This window comes from Neoarius graeffei, chromosome 14 (assembly GCF_027579695.1).
Source record: "Neoarius graeffei isolate fNeoGra1 chromosome 14, fNeoGra1.pri, whole genome shotgun sequence".
Taxonomy (NCBI): domain Eukaryota; kingdom Metazoa; phylum Chordata; class Actinopteri; order Siluriformes; family Ariidae; genus Neoarius; species Neoarius graeffei.
This window is the reverse complement of record NC_083582.1, coordinates 49,122,421-49,142,183: the sequence shown is the minus strand read 5'-3', so window position 1 is coordinate 49,142,183 and position 19,763 is coordinate 49,122,421. Positions and strand designations below refer to the sequence as shown.

The window sequence follows — 19,763 nt, the reverse complement described above, 5'->3', positions numbered from 1 at the left end:
ATGAAAACCCACGATCATCTGATTGAGGCAAAGATTTAAGATTGAGCCCGGGATGTTCCCGATGACAATGCTACAATCAAGGGCTTCCACACGGTGCATGCAGACAGAGACTGCGCCAGGAGCGGTAAGCGCAAAGGGGGATGGCTTGCCGTTCTTGTGAAAAACCGTGAAGGAATGCATCTGCAGCCCGGATGTTGAACTGTGTGCTGTCGGACTTCATCCATATTATCTGCCCAGGGAGTTTTCTAATGTTATCATGGTGGCTGTTTATGTTCCCCCCTCTGCAAACCCGAACGCTGCTTGTGACACTATTCACTCTGCAATAGCCCGGCTACAGACTCAACACCCGAGTGCATTCATTGCTATCTCAGGTGACTTTAATCATGTTAATTTGGACAAAACACTTTCCACTTTCACCCAATTTGTGAACTGTCCTACCAGAGAGGGAAGAACAATAGACCTGCTGTATACTAATGTTAAAGAGGCTTACAGCTCTTCCCCCCTCCCTCAACTGGGCAGGTCAGACTACAACCTGATTTACCTCTCCCCCTGCTATGTGCCTCTGCCCACCACATCAAAGATAGTGAGGAGATGGACAGACAAGGCCAACGAGACACTGCAGGGATGCTTCAAGGTGACAGACTAGCAGACACTGTGTGAGCCCCACGGAGACGACACTGATGGGCTCACAGAGTGCATCATGGGATACATCAACTTCTGTGTGGACACCATTGTCCCAGCTAGGACTGTCAGCTGTTTCCCCAACAACGAGCCGTGGGTAACGAAGGACGTCAAAGCCCTCTTAAATGAGAAGAAGAGGGCTTTCAGAGCCGGCAACAAGGAGGAGGTTCGAGGAGTACAGCGTGAACTGAGTGCAATGATCAGGGAGGCCAAGGAAAAGTACAAGAGGAAGTTGCAGTGGAAACTCCAACAGAACAACATGAGAGAGGTGTGGAGTGGAATGAAGACCATCACTGGTTACAAACCAACCAACTGTGAAGGAGTGGATGGCAATGTGGAAAGGGAGAATGAGCTGAATCTCTACTTCAACAGATTCGATGACGTGACCCCAACCCACCACCATCACTCTTCTGCGGGATGGCTACAACTACACACTTCACATTCTCTCCCCTCCCCCGCCTCTTCTTGCCCAACCTCATCCCCATTTCAGGACCTTGCTCGCACCTCCTAAACAGACCCCCTGGCTGAGCACCCCCCCCCAAGAAACACCTTCATCCCTCCCCCACCCATCACCTCCACACCGATCATCAGCAAAGAGCAAGTGAGAAGACAGCTAAAGAGACTCCATGCAGGAAAATCAGCAGGCCCGGATGGTGTTAGCCCCAGGGCCCTGAAGACCTGTGCCCTCCAGCTAAGTGGAGTACTTCAGCATGTCTTCAACACGAGCCTGGGTCTTCAGAGGGTCCCTGTGCTGTGGGAGACGTCATGCCTCGTCCCTGTACTGAAGAAGCCACGTCCCAGTGACCTCAAAGACTACAGGCCCATGGCATTGATGTCACACATCATGAAGACCCTTGAGAAACATCCTGGAGCAGATCCGGCCTATGGTCCAACCACTTCTTGACTCCCTTCAGTTCGCCTACCAGCCCTGTCTTGGAGTAGAGGACGCAATTATCTACCTGGTCAACAAAGTCTACGGCCACCTGGACAAGCCAGCCAGCACTGTGAGGATCATGTTTTTTGATTTCTCCAGTGCTTTTGACACCATCTGGCCGGCTCTGCTGAGTGAGAAGTTGACAGCAATGCAGGTGGATGCCCCACTGGTGTCCTGGATTGTGGATTATTTGACTGGCAGATCACAGTACGTGCGCTTGCAGTGCTGTATGTCGGACAAAGTGATCAGCAACACCGAGGCTCCACAAGGGACTGTCCTTTCTCCTTTCCTTTTCACTCTCTACACCACTGATTTCAACTACTGCATGGAGACCTGCCACCTCCAGAAATTTTCTGATGACTCTGCAGTGGTTGGATGTATTATCGGTGGTGATGAGAGCAAGTACAGGACAGTGGTGGACAACTTTGTCACATGGAGCAGGAAGAACCACCTACAGCTCAAAGTGATGAAGACGAAAGAACTGGTGGTTGATCTGAAGAGAATTAGGGCTCCGGTGAACCCTGTTAACATCCAAGGGGTCAGTATGAATGTGGTGGAGGAATATAAGTACCTGGGGGTGTACTTGGATAATAAACTGGACTGGTCCAAAAATGTGGACAGTGTATACAAAAAGGGCCAGAACCGTCTCTATTTTCTGAGACGGCTGAGGTCCTTCAACATCTGCTGAACGATGCTGCGGATGTCCTATGAGTCTGTGGTGGCCAGTGCCATCCTGTACGCTGTCGTCTGCTGGGGCAGCGGCTTGAAGGTGAAGGGCACTAACAGACTCAGTAAGATCATCAGGAAGGCTGGCCATGTTGTAGGCGTGGAACTGGACTCTCTGACAGTGGTGTTGGAGAAGAGGACACTGTCCAAAATAAAAACAATCTTACACTGTCCTTCCCACCCTCTCCATGAGGGAGCTGATCAGCCACAGGAGGACATTCAGTAAACGGCTGATTCTTTCACGCTGCACAACTGAGAGACACATGAAATCATTCCTACCTGTTGCAGTCAAGCTGTACAATGCCACTGTATAACTGTGGTACACTGTCTTACCATGTATACTGTATCCTTAACTCAGGTGCAATATATGTATATAGGAATCATTGTATATAAAATCACTTCATTTTGCTTTTACTTAAGTTATTGAACTTATTTAAATTTTATTTTTATTTATTCTTTTTTCAGACAATTTTTTCTATTTTTAGACATGTTTACTTCTTCTTTGATTCAGGAGCTTGGTAGCAAATTTGAATTTCCCTCCGGGGATTAATAAAGTAATTCTGATTCTGATTCTGTTATACAGCATATCAACTAAATATCTTTATTTTGACTCATATTTCATTGCAGACAGTATGAACCCAAGATATTTCATTTTTTTTGTCTGATCAACTTCATTTCATTTGTTAATATACATCCATTCCTGTGTTTCAGACTTGTAACACATTCCAAAAAAAGTTGGGACGGGGGCAATTTATGGCTGGTAATAAGGTAAAACAATTAAGTAATGAAGTTATTTGAAACAGGTGATGTCAACAGGTGATTGTAATCATGATTTGGTACAAAATCAGTATCCAGGAAAGGCCTAGTGTTTGAGGAGCAAAAATGGGCCAAGGAGCTCCAGTTTGTCAGCACGTGCATGAAAAAAGTTATTGAATGTTTAAAAATAATGTTCCTCAAAGAAAGATATAAAGGGCTTTAGATATTTCATGCTCTATGGCGCATATCATTAAATGATTCAAGGAATTTGGAAGAATTTCAGTTTGTAAAGGGCAAGGGCACAAGCCTAAGCTGAACACCTGTGATCTCCGATCTCTCAGATGTCACTGCATCAAGAGTCATCTATAGCTGATATAACCACATGGGCTCAGGATTACTTTGAAAAACTTTTGTCAAGCTCTACAATATGGAGTTACATCCACAAATGCCAGTTAAAACTTTACTGTGCAAAAAGGAAGTCTTATGTTAACTGTGTCCAGAAGTTCTGTCAATTTCTCTGGGCTCTGAGGTATCTGGGATGGATCATCACACAGTGGAAACATGTATTGTAGTCAGATGAATCAATATTCCAGGTCTTGTTTTTTTTTTAAGAAATGGACACTGTATGCTCCGGGCCAAAGACGAAAAGGACCATCCAGACTGTTATCAGTAACAAGTCCAAAAGCCAGGGTCTGTCATGGTATGGGGTTGTGTCAGCACCCTTGGCAAAGATAACTTACACTTCTGTGATAGTAGCATTATGTAACCAAGGGCTAGAAACACACACACGCACACACACACATACACGCACACACAGAGTAAACTACCCAGTATACTACCCACACACTACATACAATCCACAGAATACACAGAATAGATACTTTTATTTTGAACCATTTACTCGTTTCCATCAGCAAATTGTTATTTCCATGGCACCACATGTCTCACGCAACTAGCTGTGTAACATCAGCAGCCAATCAGAGGCTACGCAAGTCACGTTCGGGCTCGCGCTGCAGAACTAAACAGAGCCGCTAAGTTACGTTAGCCGTTAGAAACATCACCATCAAGAACCGTCACCTGAGTGAGCTAGTAAGAAACCGCTAAAAGGAAAAAAAAACCCAAACAAACATCTTAACATCTTAACATAACCGGTGAAAAGGAAAAAACAAGTGTCGTAACATCCCCCCAGAGAGCGCATTAACCACGAGAAGTCGGCTAACTGCCCCATCCGTCCAGAGATCTGCGGTGAAATTCATCAACCGAGCAACGGTGAGAAATAAGCCATTTTATCTGCCCTGGTGCTGTTGTCCCACCTTATCTCCCGTACTAAATAAGTGTAGTATCCATGTTGATGTTATGGACGCGCCGACATGAATGACGGTTGCCCACTCATGCCCGTAATGAGTGAATGCAGTGGTCACGCTAGTGTTATGAGTAAACTGATGTGAATGGTGAAACGGTTATAAACATATCCATGATGTGGTAGCCAATTCATGTTGATGTGTTTATAACAGTTAAAGGGAAAGTGTTTTACTTTCTTAATGACAATTTAAAGGGAGAGGAGAGTAATTTCATGTGTGTTTTGAATGTAATGTTTATTTGCACTATGCAACTTATTGAAGCTGTTCACTGTACTGAATTTAGAGTAACTAGAGGGTAATTTTTAGTGCAATTTTCTCTTTCATGAATAGGCCTATTAGTGTAAGAGTAAACTAAGCACACTTCTGTCACTTGATACCTCTCAGCTTTAGATCAGAAAGGATGCTTCTATGTTATGTCTGTATTGTTATGTTATGGTTATGAAAGATAACTCTTTGAATGTTACAATGTTACTTTATCTTATTTGGATCAGTTTGTTTACCTACTTGCCTTAAGGAATAACAGCTCGCATGAACGATATGTTACTATGTGAGCTCTTAAGAACTTATAAACACTTAAGCTTATAAACAATGCGCTTAGGACGTAATGAATGTTGTACAACTGAAGAAACTTAAATGAGATTTGCGAGTGAGTCATGCCAGTGTTAGATGTTACAGGGTACATCTTTTGACACGTAGATATTTTGTATGATGCATCTTAGATTTAGTATTGAGTGTTGATGTTGATGTAGAATAGAGTTGAAATATATGTCCTCTGACCCTACTTTTTGTAGGTCAGGTTTTGTTTTGTTTTGTTTAGTTTACAATAGTTTGAACTACAACTGTGGTCCCGGATTCCTCCAGTCACCCCGATGGCGAGCCGTCCCTTCAAGTGAACCTTCTGACATATACACCTATTCACACAAGTACCCTACGATTCGAACTTGGGAACCAACTTTATATTTTTACCATTTTTTTTATTTCGTTTAAGGGCCCCGGGGACAATTCATTTCTTTTCATAGTGTACACACTATTTTTATTTTTATTATTTGGTTGGGTTATTTATAACTTTTTGGTATACAATATACGAGTATTTACTCAAAAAGAATATCCTTGTTGTCTCATTATTGTTGCATTCCATTGGCTCCTTGCGAATGTTAGTTCTTCTGATATCAGGTCCATAGTATTAGTTTCAGGCTTTCTGATTTATATATTTACTGTAATTCACCCTTTTCTTAATTGCAAAGCTTGGTTACAATTAATTCAGAAAAGTAGATTGAGATTTTGGAGCAACATATGCTGCCTTCAAGATGACATCTTTTCCAGGGGTATTTCAACAAGGCAATGCAAAACCACATTCTGCACACATTACAAAGGCATGGCTATGGAAGAAGAGGGTTCCTGTCCCCTCTGTCCCCAAAGAATATGTGGCAAATTTTGAAATGAAAAATGAGACAATGATGACCCTGTACAGTTGCACACCTTCAGACCTGTTTGCAGGAACAATGGGACAAAACAACGCTTGAAATGTATCATCACTTGGTGTTTTCAGTTGCTTTTATAGTGTTGTGAGAAGGAATCGCAACATTACAGATCATCCAGGGTCATAGGGCCTCTCTTGTGAACTCTCCTCTTCAGCTCACCCCACAGGTTTTCAATGGGGTTCAGCTCAGGGGACTGAGATGTTCATGGCAGAAGCTTGATTCTGTGGTCAGTTAACCATTTTTGTGTTGATTTAGACATATGCTTCGGATCATTGTCCTGCTGGAAGATCCAGTGATGACCCAGTTTTAGTTTCCTGGCAGAGGCAGCTGGGTCTTGATTTAAAATGTCCTGGTATTTCATGGAGTCCATGACGCCGTGTACCCTAACAAGGTTTCCAGGGCCTTTGGAGGAAAAACAGCCCCAAAACATCACAGAACTTATACCATATTTAGTTAGGATTGGGTTCTTTTCATTATAGCCATCTTTCTTTTTATACCAAACCAACCTTGAGTGTTTATTGCCAAAAAGCTCCATTTTATAATAATAGCACGTTTTAATTTCCCTGAGGGAACCTTCCCAAAGGGATCAATAAAGTTCTAATCTAATCTAATCTAATCTAATCTAATCTAATCTAATCTAATCTAATCTAATCTAATCTAATCATTTTTGTTGCATCAGACCATAGAACACGGTTCCAATCAAAGTTGTAGTTGCGTTTCACAAACTTCAGGTTTTTACTTTTGTGCTTAACTAACAGAAAAGGCTTTTTTTTCCGGCATACCTTCCAAATAATCTGTTGGCATAGAGGTGGCATCTGATGGTGGTTTTGGAGACTTGGAAAGCCCAAGATTTAACTTTTTCTTGTAATTCATCAACACTGATCCTTGGGGATTTTTTTTGCCTCTCTTACCATCCTCCTCACTGTACATGGGGATAAAAATAAACTTGGGTCCTCTTCCAGGCAAGTTTGTAACAGTTCCAGTTGGTGTCCACTTTTTTTTTTAAATGATTACCCTAACAGTAGAAATGAGCATTTTCAGGTGAGTACAGTGGTGCTTGAAAGTTTGTGAACCCTTTAGAATTTTCTACATTTCTGCATAAATATGACCTAAAACATCATCACATTTTCACACAAGTCCTAAAAGTAGATAAAATGAACCCAGTTAAACAAATGAGACAAAAATATTATATTTGGTCATTTATTTATTGAGGAAAATGTTCCAATACTACATATCTGTGAGTGGCAAAAGTACATGAACCTCTAGGATTAGAAGTTAATTTGAAGGTGAAATTAGAGTCAGGTGTTTTCAACCAATGGGATGACAATCAGGTATGAGTGGGCACCCTGTTTTATTTAAAGAATAGGGATCTATCAAAGTCTGATCTTCACAACACATGTTTGTGGAAGTGTATCATGGCATGAACAAAAGGAGATTTCTGAGGACCTCAGAAAAAGCGTTGGTCATGCTCATCAGGCTGGAAAAGGTTAAAAAAACATCTCTAAAGAGTTTGGACTCCACCAATCCACAGTCAGACAGATTGTGTACAAATGGAAGAAATTCAAGACCATTGTTACCCTCCCCAGGAGTGGTCGACCAACAAAGATCACTCCAAGACCAAGGTGTGTAATAGTCGGTGAGGTCACAAAGGACACCAGGGTAACTTCTAAGCAACTGAAGGCCTCTCTCACATTGGTTAATGTTCATGAGTCCACCATCAGGAGAACACTGAACAACAATGGTGTGCATGGCAGGGTTGCAAGGAGAAAGCGACTGCTCTCCAAAAGGAACATTGCTGCTCATCTGCAGTTTGCTAAACATCATATGGACAAGCCAGAAGGCTATTGGAAAAATGTTTTGTGGACAGATGAGACCAAAAGAGAACTTTTTGGTTGGAATGAGAAGCGTTATGTTTGGAGAAAGGAAAACACTACATTACAGCATAAGAATCTTATCCCATCTGTGAAACATGGTGGTGGTAGTATCATGGTTTGGGTATGTTTTGCTGCATCTAGGCCAGGACAGCTTGCCATCATTGATGGAACAATGAATTCTGAATTTTACCAGCGAATTCTAAAGGAAAATGTCAGGACATCTGTCCATGAACTGAATCTCAAGAGAAGGTGGGTCATGCAGCTAGACAACGACCCTAAGCACACAAGTCATTCTACCAAAGAATGGTTAAAGAAGAATAAAGTTAATGTTTTGGAATGGCCAAGTCAAAGTCCTGACCTTAATCCCGTCAAAATGTTGTGGAAGGACCTGAAGCGAGCAGTTTATGTGAGGAAACCCACCAACATCCCAGAGTTGAAGCTGTTCTGTTCAGAGGAATGGGCAAAAATTCCTCCAAGCCAGTGTGCAGGACTGATCAACGGTTACTGGAAATGTTTAGTTGCAGTTATTGCTACACAAGGGGGTCACACCAGATACTGAAAGCAAAGGTTCACATATTTTTGCCACTCACAGATATGTAATATTGGATCATTTTCCTCAATAAATAAATGACCAAGTATAATATTTTTGTTTCATTTGTTTAACTGGGTTCTCTTTATCTACTTTTGGGACATGCGTGAAATCTGATGATGTTTTAGGTCATATTTATGTAGAAATATAGAAAATTCTCAAGGGTTCACAAATTTTCAAGCACCACTGTAGCTATTTTTTATCACTATTCCCTGACTTATGACAGTCAACACACTTCTCCCTCATTTGGTTTGTGTGTTCTCTTATCATTCCCATGTTGATGGATGACTCAGGGAATTTGGCTTCTGTATCACCTCATATTTGTTCCCCAGTTAATCAGGAAGTCATGGATTACAACTTGAAAATTCCTACACGCTCCAATCAACTCAAAATGTACAATTTAAATGGGAAACATGCTTCAGTTACATTGTGTTCACTATCATTTCTAGGGGTGCTGATAATAGTAGCACGTGTTTTTGTTGAAAATAATTATTTCTTGATTAGGGATATGTGTGTATATATATATATATATATATATATATATATATATATATATATATATATATACACACACACATCCCTAATCAAGAAATAATTATTTCTTGATTAGGGATGTGTGTGTGTGTGTGTGTGTGTGTGTGTGTGTGTATATATATATATATATATATACACACACATACATACACACAACCCCGATTCCAAAAAAGTTGGGACAAAGTACAAATTGTAAATAAAAACAGAATGCAATAATTTGCAAATCTCAAAAACTGATATTGTATTCACAGTAGAACATAGACAACATATCAAATGTCGAAAGTGAGACATTTTGAAATTTCATGCCAAATATTGGCTCATTTGAAATTTCATGACAGCAACACATCTCAAAAAAGTTGGGACAGGGGCAATAAGAGGCTGGAAAAGTTAAAGGTACAAAACAGGAACAGCTGGAGGACCAAATTGCAACTCATTAGGTCAATTGGCAATAGGTCATTAACATGACTGGGTATAAAAAGAGCATCTTGGAGTGGCAGCGGCTCTCAGAAGTAAAGATGGGAAGAGGATCACCAATCCCCCTAATTCTGCGCCAACAAATAGTGGAGCAATATCAGAAAGGAGTTCGACAGTGTAAAATTGCAAAGAGTTTGAACATATCATCATCTACAGTGCATAATATCATCAAAAGATTCAGAGAATCTGGAAGAATCTCTGTGCGTAAGGGTCAAGGCCGGAAAACCATACTGGGTGCCCGTGATCTTCGGGCCCTTAGACGGCACTGCATCACATACCGGTACAGGCATGCTTCTGTATTGGAAATCACAAAATGGGCTCAGGAATATTTGCAGAGAACATTATCTGTGAACACAATTCACCGTGCCATCCGCCGTTGCCAGCTAAAACTCTATAGTTCAAAGAAGAAGCCGTATCTAAACATGATCCAGAAGCGCAGACGTCTTCTCTGGGCCAAGGCTCATTTAAAATGGACTGTGGCAAAGTGGAAAACTGTTCTGTGGTCAGACGAATCAAAATTTGAAGTTCTTTATGGAAATCAGGGACGCCGTGTCGTTCAGACTAAAGAGGAGAAGGACGACCCAAGTTGTTATCAGCACTCGGTTCAGAAGCCTGCATCTCTGATGGTATGGGGTTGCATTAGTGCGTGTGGCATGGGCAGCTTACACATCTGGAAAGACACCATCAATGCTGAAAGGTATATCCAGGTTCTAGAGCAACATATGCTCCCATCCAGACGACGTCTCTTTCAGGGAAGACCTTGCATTTTCCAACATGACAATGCCAAACCACATACTGCATCAATTACAGCATCATGGCTGTGTAGAAGAAGGGTCCGGGTACTGAACTGGCCAGCCTGCAGTCCAGATCTTTCACCCATAGAAAACATTTGGCGCATCATAAAACGGAAGATACGACAAAAAAGACCCAAGACAGTTGAGCGACTAGAATCCTACATTAGACAAGAATGGGTTAACATTCCTATCCCTAAACTTGAGCAACTTGTCTCCTCAGTCCCCAGACGTTTACAGACTGTTGTAAAGAGAAAAGGGGATGTCTCACAGTGGTAAACATGGCCTTGTCCCAACTTTTTTGAGATGTGTTGTTGTCATGAAATTCAAAATCACCTAATTTTTCTCTTTAAATGATACATTTTCTCAGTTTAAACATTTGATATGTCATCTATGTTCTATTCTGAATAAAATATGGAATTTTCAAACTTCCACATCATTGCATTCCGTTTTTATTTACAATTTGTACTTTGTCCCAACTTTTTTGGAATCGGGGTTGTGTATATATATATATATATATATATATATATATATATATATATATATATATATATATACACACAGTAGTGCTTAAAAGTTTGTGAACCCTTTAGAATTTTCTATATTTCTGCATAAATATGACCTAAAACATCATCAAATTTTCACACAAGTCCTAAAAGTAGATAAAGAGAACCCAGTTAAACAAATGAGACAAAAATATTCTACTTGGTCATTTATTTATTGAGGAAAATGATCCAATATTACATATCTGTGAGTGGCAAAAGTATGTGAACCTTTGCTTTCAGTATCTGGTGTGACCCCCTTGTGCAGCAAGGATCATTTTCCTCAATAAATAAATGACTAAGTATAATATTTTTGTCTCGTTTGTTTCACTGGGTTCTCTTTATCTACTTTAAGGACTTGTGTGAAAATTTGATGATGTTTTAGGTCATATTTATGCAGAAATATAGAAAATTCTAAAAGGTTTACAAACTTTTAAGCACCACTGTGTGTGTGTGTGTGTGTGTGTGTGTGTGTGTGTGTGTGTGTGTGTGTGTGTAGACCAGCTGTGATGTATGGATTGGAGACAGTACCCTTAACGAAGAGACAGGAGGCAAAGTTGGAGGTGGCGGAGTTGAGGATATTAAGGTTTGCGATGGGAGTGACAAGGTTAGACAGGATAAGGAACGAGTACATCAGAGGGACAGCACATGTGGAGAGCTTGGGAATGAAGCTAAGAGAGATGAGACTGAGATGGTACGGGCACATCCTGAGAAGAGATGCAGAGCATGTGGGAAGGAGAATGTTGAGGATGGAGCTGCCAGGCACACGAAAACGAGGAAGGCCAAAGAGGAGATACATGGATGTGGTGAGAGAGGACATGAAAGTGGCAGGTGTGGTAGAGAAGGATGCGGAAGACAGGGAGTAATGGAGACGAAAGATCCGCTGTGGCGACCCCTAATTAGGAGGAGCCAGAAGAAGAAGAAGAAGTGTGTGTGTGTGTGTGTGTGTGTGTGTGTGTGTGTGTGTGTGTGTGTGTGTGTCGGACAACAGTGTCTGACTATTACAAGTTTTTGTGTGCACGTTAGCATCTTCCACATGAAGTGTAATACAAAAAAAAAAAAAAACCTGGTGTGAAAAACTCACTTCCTTTTTAATGTCTGCTGCAGCTTGCCTTGGTCTAGTATTGAATATAAAGTCAGCATGCAGTGTTTCTGGTTTCCACTTGTCAGTGATCTCTCCTTGCATGAAAAGGTAAGAAACCAGCTGTCTATGATTATTACATTACATTACAGGCATTTAGCAGACGCTCTTATACAGAGCGACGTACAACATACCCAGAGCAGCCTGGGGAGCAGTTGGAGGTTAGGTGCCTTGCTCAAGGGCACTTCAGCCATTCCTGTTGGTCCAGAGAATTTAACCGGAGAATTTTTGGTCCCAAAGCTGCTTCTCAAACCATTTATCATCATCATCATCATTATTATTATTATTATTATTATTAATAATAATAATAATAAGGAGAAGATGATTGAATTCCATTTTCATTTTTAGAATTGTTAACAATCTTGCTTTATTGGTATATTATATATACAGTACTGTGCAAAAGTCTTAGGCAAATGCAAAGAAATGCTGCAGAGCAAAGGTGCATTTAAAAGTAATGAAATTAAATGTTTCTACATTAAAAGAGACTATAAAGAACAGTAAACAGTAATACATGGAATAAAGTCAATATTTGGCATCCAGATGCTTTTTACTGGCCTTGTCATTCTGACCTCTTTATTAATGTTGTGTTTACATTGGTTTATATGTGATATCAAAACTGTTACTTATTTAAGAATTTACTACATGCAGATGGGTGCCTCAGGCATTCAGATGCTGTCAGTGCTCTTGGTCTGGGCGGCCAGTACAGTTCAAACTGAAGGATCAGTAAGCACAAATTAAATATCAAAATTCTTTTTTTAGAGATATATTTATTTAGATTTTTTTTTTAATTGTATTACTACTATGGCTAGTTCAATAGTATTTCTTTTGTACATTGCTCTAGAATACTATTCAGACTTACTTACTGTAAAGTAATGATTAGCTTTGAATAATTGCACTAACATTGTGTTTTAGTATGCATTAAACACATGGAGTAAGGAAGACCATGCTCTTCAGGAACAACTCGCTTTAATGTATAAGGTAGAGCAAAACCATGCAACATTTTCTGGCAACAACTAACACATCATCCCATAGACTCTACAATAAAATCCTCTGAATTTTCAGGAAATAGAAGCCCTGCGATATGACCAAAGTTTGATGAAAAAGAAACAAGAAGACATGACGCAGGTAAAAGCAGTATGAAATTCAGTCTAACTTCATGGTGTAAACTTACTGATAAAAATGATGGATTTGAATCAAAGTATTTATTCATGTAGGCAGTGATGCATTGCACACAAACGCAAGCATACACAGATAATGAGGTGAATATGACTTCCCTGGACAAAGGTCAGTCTATTTTTAATCTCTTAGAATACATAAAAAATACATCTGGCTATTTTATTGTCAGTGTCTGGTTTCCAAGGAGACATGATATTAAAATATACAAAATGATGATAAATTCCATGGATCAGTGAATATTATCTGATGGCTTTCTTCCCTACTGTCTTGGCCAGGCAGCACCTCTATGCTGTTCTCCTTTCGCCAAGACGAGGAGAATGGTGACACTGATGAAGGCTTTGACCCCTGTATGAATTACAAGTCGCTCCAACAGGACTGGAGAGCCACCAACTACAGCACTAAGAATGTTTACTGTGATCGCAGAGTGAAGTGGAACGGCTGGTATCGTCTGTTCTACAGGGGTAGAACCATCCAAATGCCTGAGCGGTGTGTGAAGACAGAAAGATGTGGCACACACGCCCCGTTGTGGTTAGTAGGTGGCCACCCACGCAAACGTGATGGCATTGTCACACGCAAAATTTGTGGCCATTGGAGCAATAATTGCTGCGCCTTCAAGTCCCCTCCCATCCGAGTTAAAGCATGCAGGGGGAATTACTATGTCTACAGGTTTGTTCAGCCACCAACCTGTCATCTGGCCTACTGTGCAGGTGAACGCTCAAATGTCATTTCCTCAATTCAGACATATTTTTCTAAATGTTATTAAACATTGCAGAAACCAAATTCATTATTGTGTTCAAACATTTTGTGTAAAACTTGTTTCAGATATTAACACTCTTATCTGTGGGAAATGTAAGAAAAATGAAATTTGTACCAGCAAAGACAAGATCAAATGGTTTTGTAAGAAAGTAAAAAGAAGAGGCAAGTATAGATATTTTCTCCACTTTACACATTAAAATCGAGCTTAATTCTAACACATAAATTCAAGAAAGATAAAGACAAACTTAATTCTGGACACATAGATCAGTGAGATATTCATACACAGATACGGATATCTTTATTGTACCATCACTGCAACATTTTTCTTTCTTTTCCAGTGAAAGCCAAAGTGCACTTCTTCGCTGCCTACCCTGGCTCGCTGTCTGGCAAAGTGAACCGAATCCAGTACAGGAAGGTGTATGTGAATGTGGGCAGGGCCTTCAACAGACGCACGGGGGTGTTTACGGCTCCAGTCACAGGCATCTATCAGTTCTTCTTCTCCACTCAGACAGGGAGGCGTGGGCTTAAGACTGACCTGTGGCTCGTCGTGAATGGCTATTGGGTTGCTGTGTCTCACACTCATATCAGCATCTCAAACACAGTAGGAAATCTTTCAACATACATGACCACTCTGCGTAAAGGTGCCTTAGTATATGTGACCCATAACTGTGGCAATTCCTGGGCTAACTCTGCATCCAGCACCATTGTATTTGGAGGTTCACTACTTTTAGTAAAAAGATGAAAGAATAGATAATAGATTTAGCTACCACCTGAAAATGTTCATCTTTAATGTTTTATAATGAAGATTGTGAAGCTATTTCTAGTCCATGTAAGTTATCTTAATACCCAGCTGTTCGATGGGGCCTAAGAAATGACGTGTAATTTCTACTGGGAGTAATTGGTGCATGTGTGTGTGTGTCATTTTTTTTTTCAACCTTTCACTTGTGTTTGAATATTGGCATGCCTGATTGTTTTGCTTCATTTTATTCTTGTCCCTGTCTAATTTCTTTTATAACTCATTCTTGATATTAATGAATTACTTTCTCCTGTGCCATTCACGGCTGAAAAATAAACGCCTGCATTTTACTTTCTCTTTTTCTTGACTAATATTGTGTAGAGTTAGCTGGTTGCATGGTCATTGCATGATTGTGATTCCTTGTTATGAACATAGTGGGGTGTGTATAGCATTACCCAGAGACAAGACAAGCACCCAGGTGTCTGTAGTCAACAATGTTATTTCCACCCTAACCCTACAATGTAGCTAATTTGGGTGTAAATATCCAAATAGCTGCCACTGACTATTCTTACTGGTGCAAATCAACACTCCGTAAAGGGGGAACGGGGGGAATAAAATTCCCTATAATTTTGGGTTTACTCAGATAATGCCAATGCCAACTCCACCAAGTGAATGACCTTTGCACTTCCCTATCAGCTAAAAAGGTTTTGAAGGACAGCGAGAACATGCTTTCTGTTTCAACCAAACACAACATGACTGCCTTAGATGGCTAAAATCCTGTGATTAATCCTCGGATTATTTTGGTGATTCACCCACCTCTGAATCCAGAGCCAAGGCCAAACACACACACACACACACACACACACACACACACACACACACACACACACACACACACATTTGTACTTTTATCTTTGTGGGGACACTCATTTACATCATACATCCCATAGCTTTTTACCACCACAACTAAAGGCCTAACCCCAACCCTTTTATCCTCATCTTAACCTAAACCTCATTCTAACCTGAAGCCCAAAACTAAGTCTTAACCCTCAAACAGTCCTTTGGAGAAGTGAGGACCCACAAAAATGTCCTCACTTTCCAAAAATATCCAAACTCTGCTGGTAAAAAAAAAAGAATGTATTCTGGTCCTCGGTATGTAGCAAGTGTGTGTATATACATACACACACACACACACTGTCCCCACAAAGATAAGTGTGTGTGTGTGTGTGTGTGTGTGTGTGTGTGTGTGTGTATATACACACTTGCTACATACCGAGGACCAGAATACATTCTTTTTTTTTTTACCAGCAGAGTTTGGATATTTTTGGAAAGTGAGAACATTTTGGTGGGTCCTCACTTCTCCAAAGGACTGTTTGAGGGATAGGTTTTGGGCTTCAGGTTAGAATGAGGTTTAGGTTAAGATGAGGATAAGGGTTAGGGTTAGGCCTTTAGTTGTGATGGTAAGAAGCTATGGGATGTATGATGTAAATGAGTGTCCCCACAAAGATAAAACTCATTTACATCATACATCCCACAGCTTCTTACCATCACAACTAAAGGCCTAACCCCAACCCTTATCCTCATCTTGAACTAAACCTGATTCTAACCTGAAGCCCAAAACTAAGTCTTAACCCTCAAACAGTCCTTTGGAGAAGTGAGGACCCACCAAAATGTCCTCACTTTCCAAAAATATCCAAACTCTGCTGGTAAAAAAAAAAGAATGTATTCTGGTCCTCGGTATGTAGCAAGTGTGTGTATATACACACACACACACACACACACACACACACACACACACACACTTTTATCTTTGTGGGGACACTCATTTACATCATACATCCCACAGCTTCTTACCATCACAACTAAAGGCCTAACCCCAACCCTTATCCTCATCTTAACCTAAACCTGATTCTAACCTGAAGCCTAAAACTGAGTCTTAACCCTCAAACAGTCCTTTGGAGAAGTGAGGACCCACCAAAATGTCCTCACTTTCCAAAAATATCCAAACTCTGCTGGTTAATAAACTGTATTCTGGTCCTCAGTATGTAGCAAGTACAAGTGTGTGTGTACACACACTTATCTTTGTGGGGACGCTTATTTACATAATACATCCCATAGCTTTTTACCATCACAACTAAAGGCCTAACCCCAACCCTTATCCTCATTCTAACCTGAAGCCTAAAACTAAGTCTTAACCTTCAAACAGTCCTCTGGAGAAGTGAGGAGGACCAAGGCCGGATTAACTATATGGGCCTGCGGCACAGTGCCCAGAGGCACCAACCACTCACAGCCAGTGGGGGGGCACCACATGACAGAAACTTTAAAAATATTTTTCGTGAATGTTTGTACACTTAAAATGGTTATACACTTGACATTGTTAAATAGTCATATATAATTCATTATGAACACTAATTTCATAAGAACAACAACAATAATCATAATTCTGAGCAAGAGTGGCCTATGTGACCATTAACCCCCCTTTCCTCAACCTGTCAGTTAAGCCAGTCCAATGTATCATTTTTTTTAAACCGCGGTAGAAATGAAAAATGGACAGACATCAATTGAGTGGTTGTGCGAAGAGAAAATTAAAAAAAGAGAAAGACTCCAGGCGTGTAGCTGCAATTAAAAATGTTCCAGTGTTAGATCGGTTTTTTTTTTTAAATAAAAACATCGACAACTGCTGTCACTACCAGCGCTGAAGCCGAAGCTAGTGAAATCAGCGATGCTAGTGAGGGAGATGGCGCTGCTAGCACTAGCCGGGGAGATGCTACAACCACAGCCAGTGTTAGCCGAGGGGTCGGCGACGACGAGGATCCCCTTGAGACATACAAATATATGCTGCTCATTTTTGAATAAGACATTTCAGTATGCCTACATGCATATCGTTGGTTGTTTTCAGTGAATTTGATGGGCTGATGTAGCCTACTTAATAAATTTTCAATGAGGAAGAATGACCTTGTTTATGTGTACTATTGTTTATGTATATGCTACTATTTTTGACAGCAAAGGGCAAGGTTTGTGTGTGCAGGAGGTTACTGAACGCGTGCGCGCAGGGTGGGGGGGCACTTGAGGTATAGTGCCCAGGGGCACCGCATTGGCTTAATACGGCACTGGTGAGGACCCACCAAAATGTCCTCACTTTCCAAAAATATCCAAACTCTGCTGGTTAATAAACTGTATTCTGGTCCTCAGTATGTAGCGTGTGTGTATATACATACATACATACACACACACACAGAGAGGTTGAGTTCTGGCCCTTGAAGAGGAGGAGCAGCAGCAGCAGCTCTTACAGTGATCGGTTCAGAGAGAGTGTGTGTGTGTGTATGTATGCGTGAGAGAACTGAAGGAGTTTCACACACACACACACAGACAGAGAGAGAGAGAGAGACATGGAGCCGCATTCACTTTAACAGGGGCAACACAAACACAATACAACAGCAACAAGCCGCCCAAAATGATCTAAAGACAAACCGCGGTTTACGCTGGACTTCGGGAAACAGGAAATAACCAAAGCAATTTGTTTTCTTCTTTTAATTGTAAGAAAAGGTGTGAAAAGTAAATGAATTTCAGTTATAAACTTGCTAACGGATAATAAATTATAATTTAACTTCCGTCGCCTTGTCACTTTTCTAAGCTGCGTTCACTGTGCTGTGCTGTGTTCAGCGGCTCCACCGATTTGGCTGAAGTTTGTTGCTGAAGAGTTGTTGTGGGTTTTTTTGTTTTGTTTTGTTTTTATAAAAACAAAGCGCATTATGGCCGAACACGAAAGTTTGGAGTTTGGAAAGGCGGATTTTGTTCTTCTGGATAATGTGTCTTTGGAAGAGTTTCTGGCCAACCTTAAGCTCAGGTAAGCAGAGCAGTGGTTCACCTTCACTGCACTGTTCCTCCACACCGCCCGTGTCATTCTTTACCTTCATGTTGATCTTCGAAACACTCAACCATGAGAACCAGTTTTCACCCTGTTTTAGAAATAATTAATTAGGTAATCTCTCTCTCTCTCTCTCTCTCTCTCTCTCGGTAAAGCGTTTGTTTTCTGGCTGTCAGTTGATTCATTCAGTTTGCTCTTTATGTTTACATATTTCTGATTCACTTGCCTGCAAAAAAGCTCACTATGTTTTTATGCCTCTACCACATCCATACATAGAGCAGCTATCTATAGATATGACTGTAGGTTAACATTAAGCACTTAAACCACAATAACATCCCATCAAAAGCTGTATTAATGCCCCATTTACATCCAATCAGTCATAACTTTATTACAGGCTCAAGGTCTAGATAAAACACAAGATGTAACAAAGAATAACTTGTGTACAGAAGCCCAGTATGAAACCATGGTTTAAAAAGTATGTAATTTAGTGTCCTACAAAGAGACGGCTGTACCAGTGTCTCTACAGCTGGGATTGATAACGTGGTACGAAACCTTATGTCTGATAAGTTGAAGATAATTTCATTTTCAGTCATCACGCAAGTAAATAAATCTATACATGAGAGAGATCTCTTCGATTGGTTTGTGAACTGTCGTGTCACTTCAAGTCATCAAAACGTCTAGTAGTAGTACAGTGCTCGGCGTAAATGAGTGCACCCTCTTTGAAGAGTAACATTTTAAACAATATCTCGATGAACACAAACAATTTCCAAAATGTCGACAAGACAAAGTTTAATATAACATCTGTTTAACTTGTAACGTGAAAGTAAGGTTAATAATATAACTTGGATTACACATTTTTTTTAGTTTTACTCAAATTAGGGTGGTGCAAAAATGAGCACACCCCTCAACAAAAACTACTACATCTAGTACTTTGTACGGCCTCCATGATTTTTAATGACAGCATGGAATGAACAAGTTGGCGACATTTTGCAACATCAATCTTTTTCCATTCTTCAACAATGACCTCTTTTAGTGACTGGATGGAGAGTAATGCTCAACTTGTCTCTTCAGAATTCCCCAAAGAAAATAATTTCTTTACACCACAAAGGTGAAGGCTACAAGAAGATCAGCAAAGCTTTACTTATCAGTCAGAATACTGTAGCAAAAGTGGTACAGAAATTTAAGAAAGATGGAACTGCAACCATCTCACAGAGACGTCCAGGTCGTCCACGGAAGTTAACACCTCGACAGGAACGTCTTCTGATGAGAAGGGTTGAAGAAAATCGGCATGCAAGTTCACTGCAGTTCTCTAAAGAAGTAGAAAGCCAAACTGGGGTGACTAT

At 40.6% G+C, this 19,763-nt stretch overlaps 2 protein-coding genes across 2 annotated transcripts in view; both read left to right on the top strand.

The window, feature by feature from the left end:
• The first annotated feature begins 11,867 nt into the window (after positions 1–11,867).
• LOC132897759 (uncharacterized) lies at positions 11,868–14,733 on the top strand. The gene is made up of 8 exons (XM_060938989.1): positions 11,868–11,935; positions 12,533–12,607; positions 12,797–12,862; positions 12,947–13,009; positions 13,099–13,168; positions 13,336–13,767; positions 13,883–13,978; positions 14,155–14,733. Exons 1-8 carry the CDS (start codon positions 11,885–11,887, stop codon positions 14,556–14,558), a joined length of 1,257 nt encoding a protein of 418 aa, XP_060794972.1. The 5' UTR covers positions 11,868–11,884; the 3' UTR covers positions 14,559–14,733.
• Positions 14,734–17,853: 3,120 nt separating this feature from the next.
• Positions 17,854–19,763, top strand: part of myo1d (myosin 1D) — a 150,963-nt gene continuing 149,053 nt past the window's right edge. Inside the window, exon 1 of the mRNA XM_060939892.1 lies at positions 17,854–18,399. Coding sequence (XP_060795875.1) covers positions 18,305–18,399 — 95 coding nt within the window. The 5' untranslated portion in view covers positions 17,854–18,304. The remainder of the gene's footprint in view (positions 18,400–19,763) is intronic.

What these genes read in the sequence shown, in the direction of transcription:
- LOC132897759 (XM_060938989.1), top strand. Translation starts at nt 11,885, where the DNA reads ATGCAGTGTTTCTGGTTTCCACTTGTCAGTGATCTCTCCTTGCATGAA. An exon ending in AACTCGCTTTAATGTATAAG is followed by an intron (nt 12,863 to 12,946) that starts GTAGAGCAAAAC and finishes CTGAATTTTCAG; the next exon opens with GAAATAGAAGCCCTGCGATA. An exon ending in AACAAGAAGACATGACGCAG is followed by an intron (nt 13,010 to 13,098) that starts GTAAAAGCAGTA and finishes TTATTCATGTAG; the next exon opens with GCAGTGATGCATTGCACACA.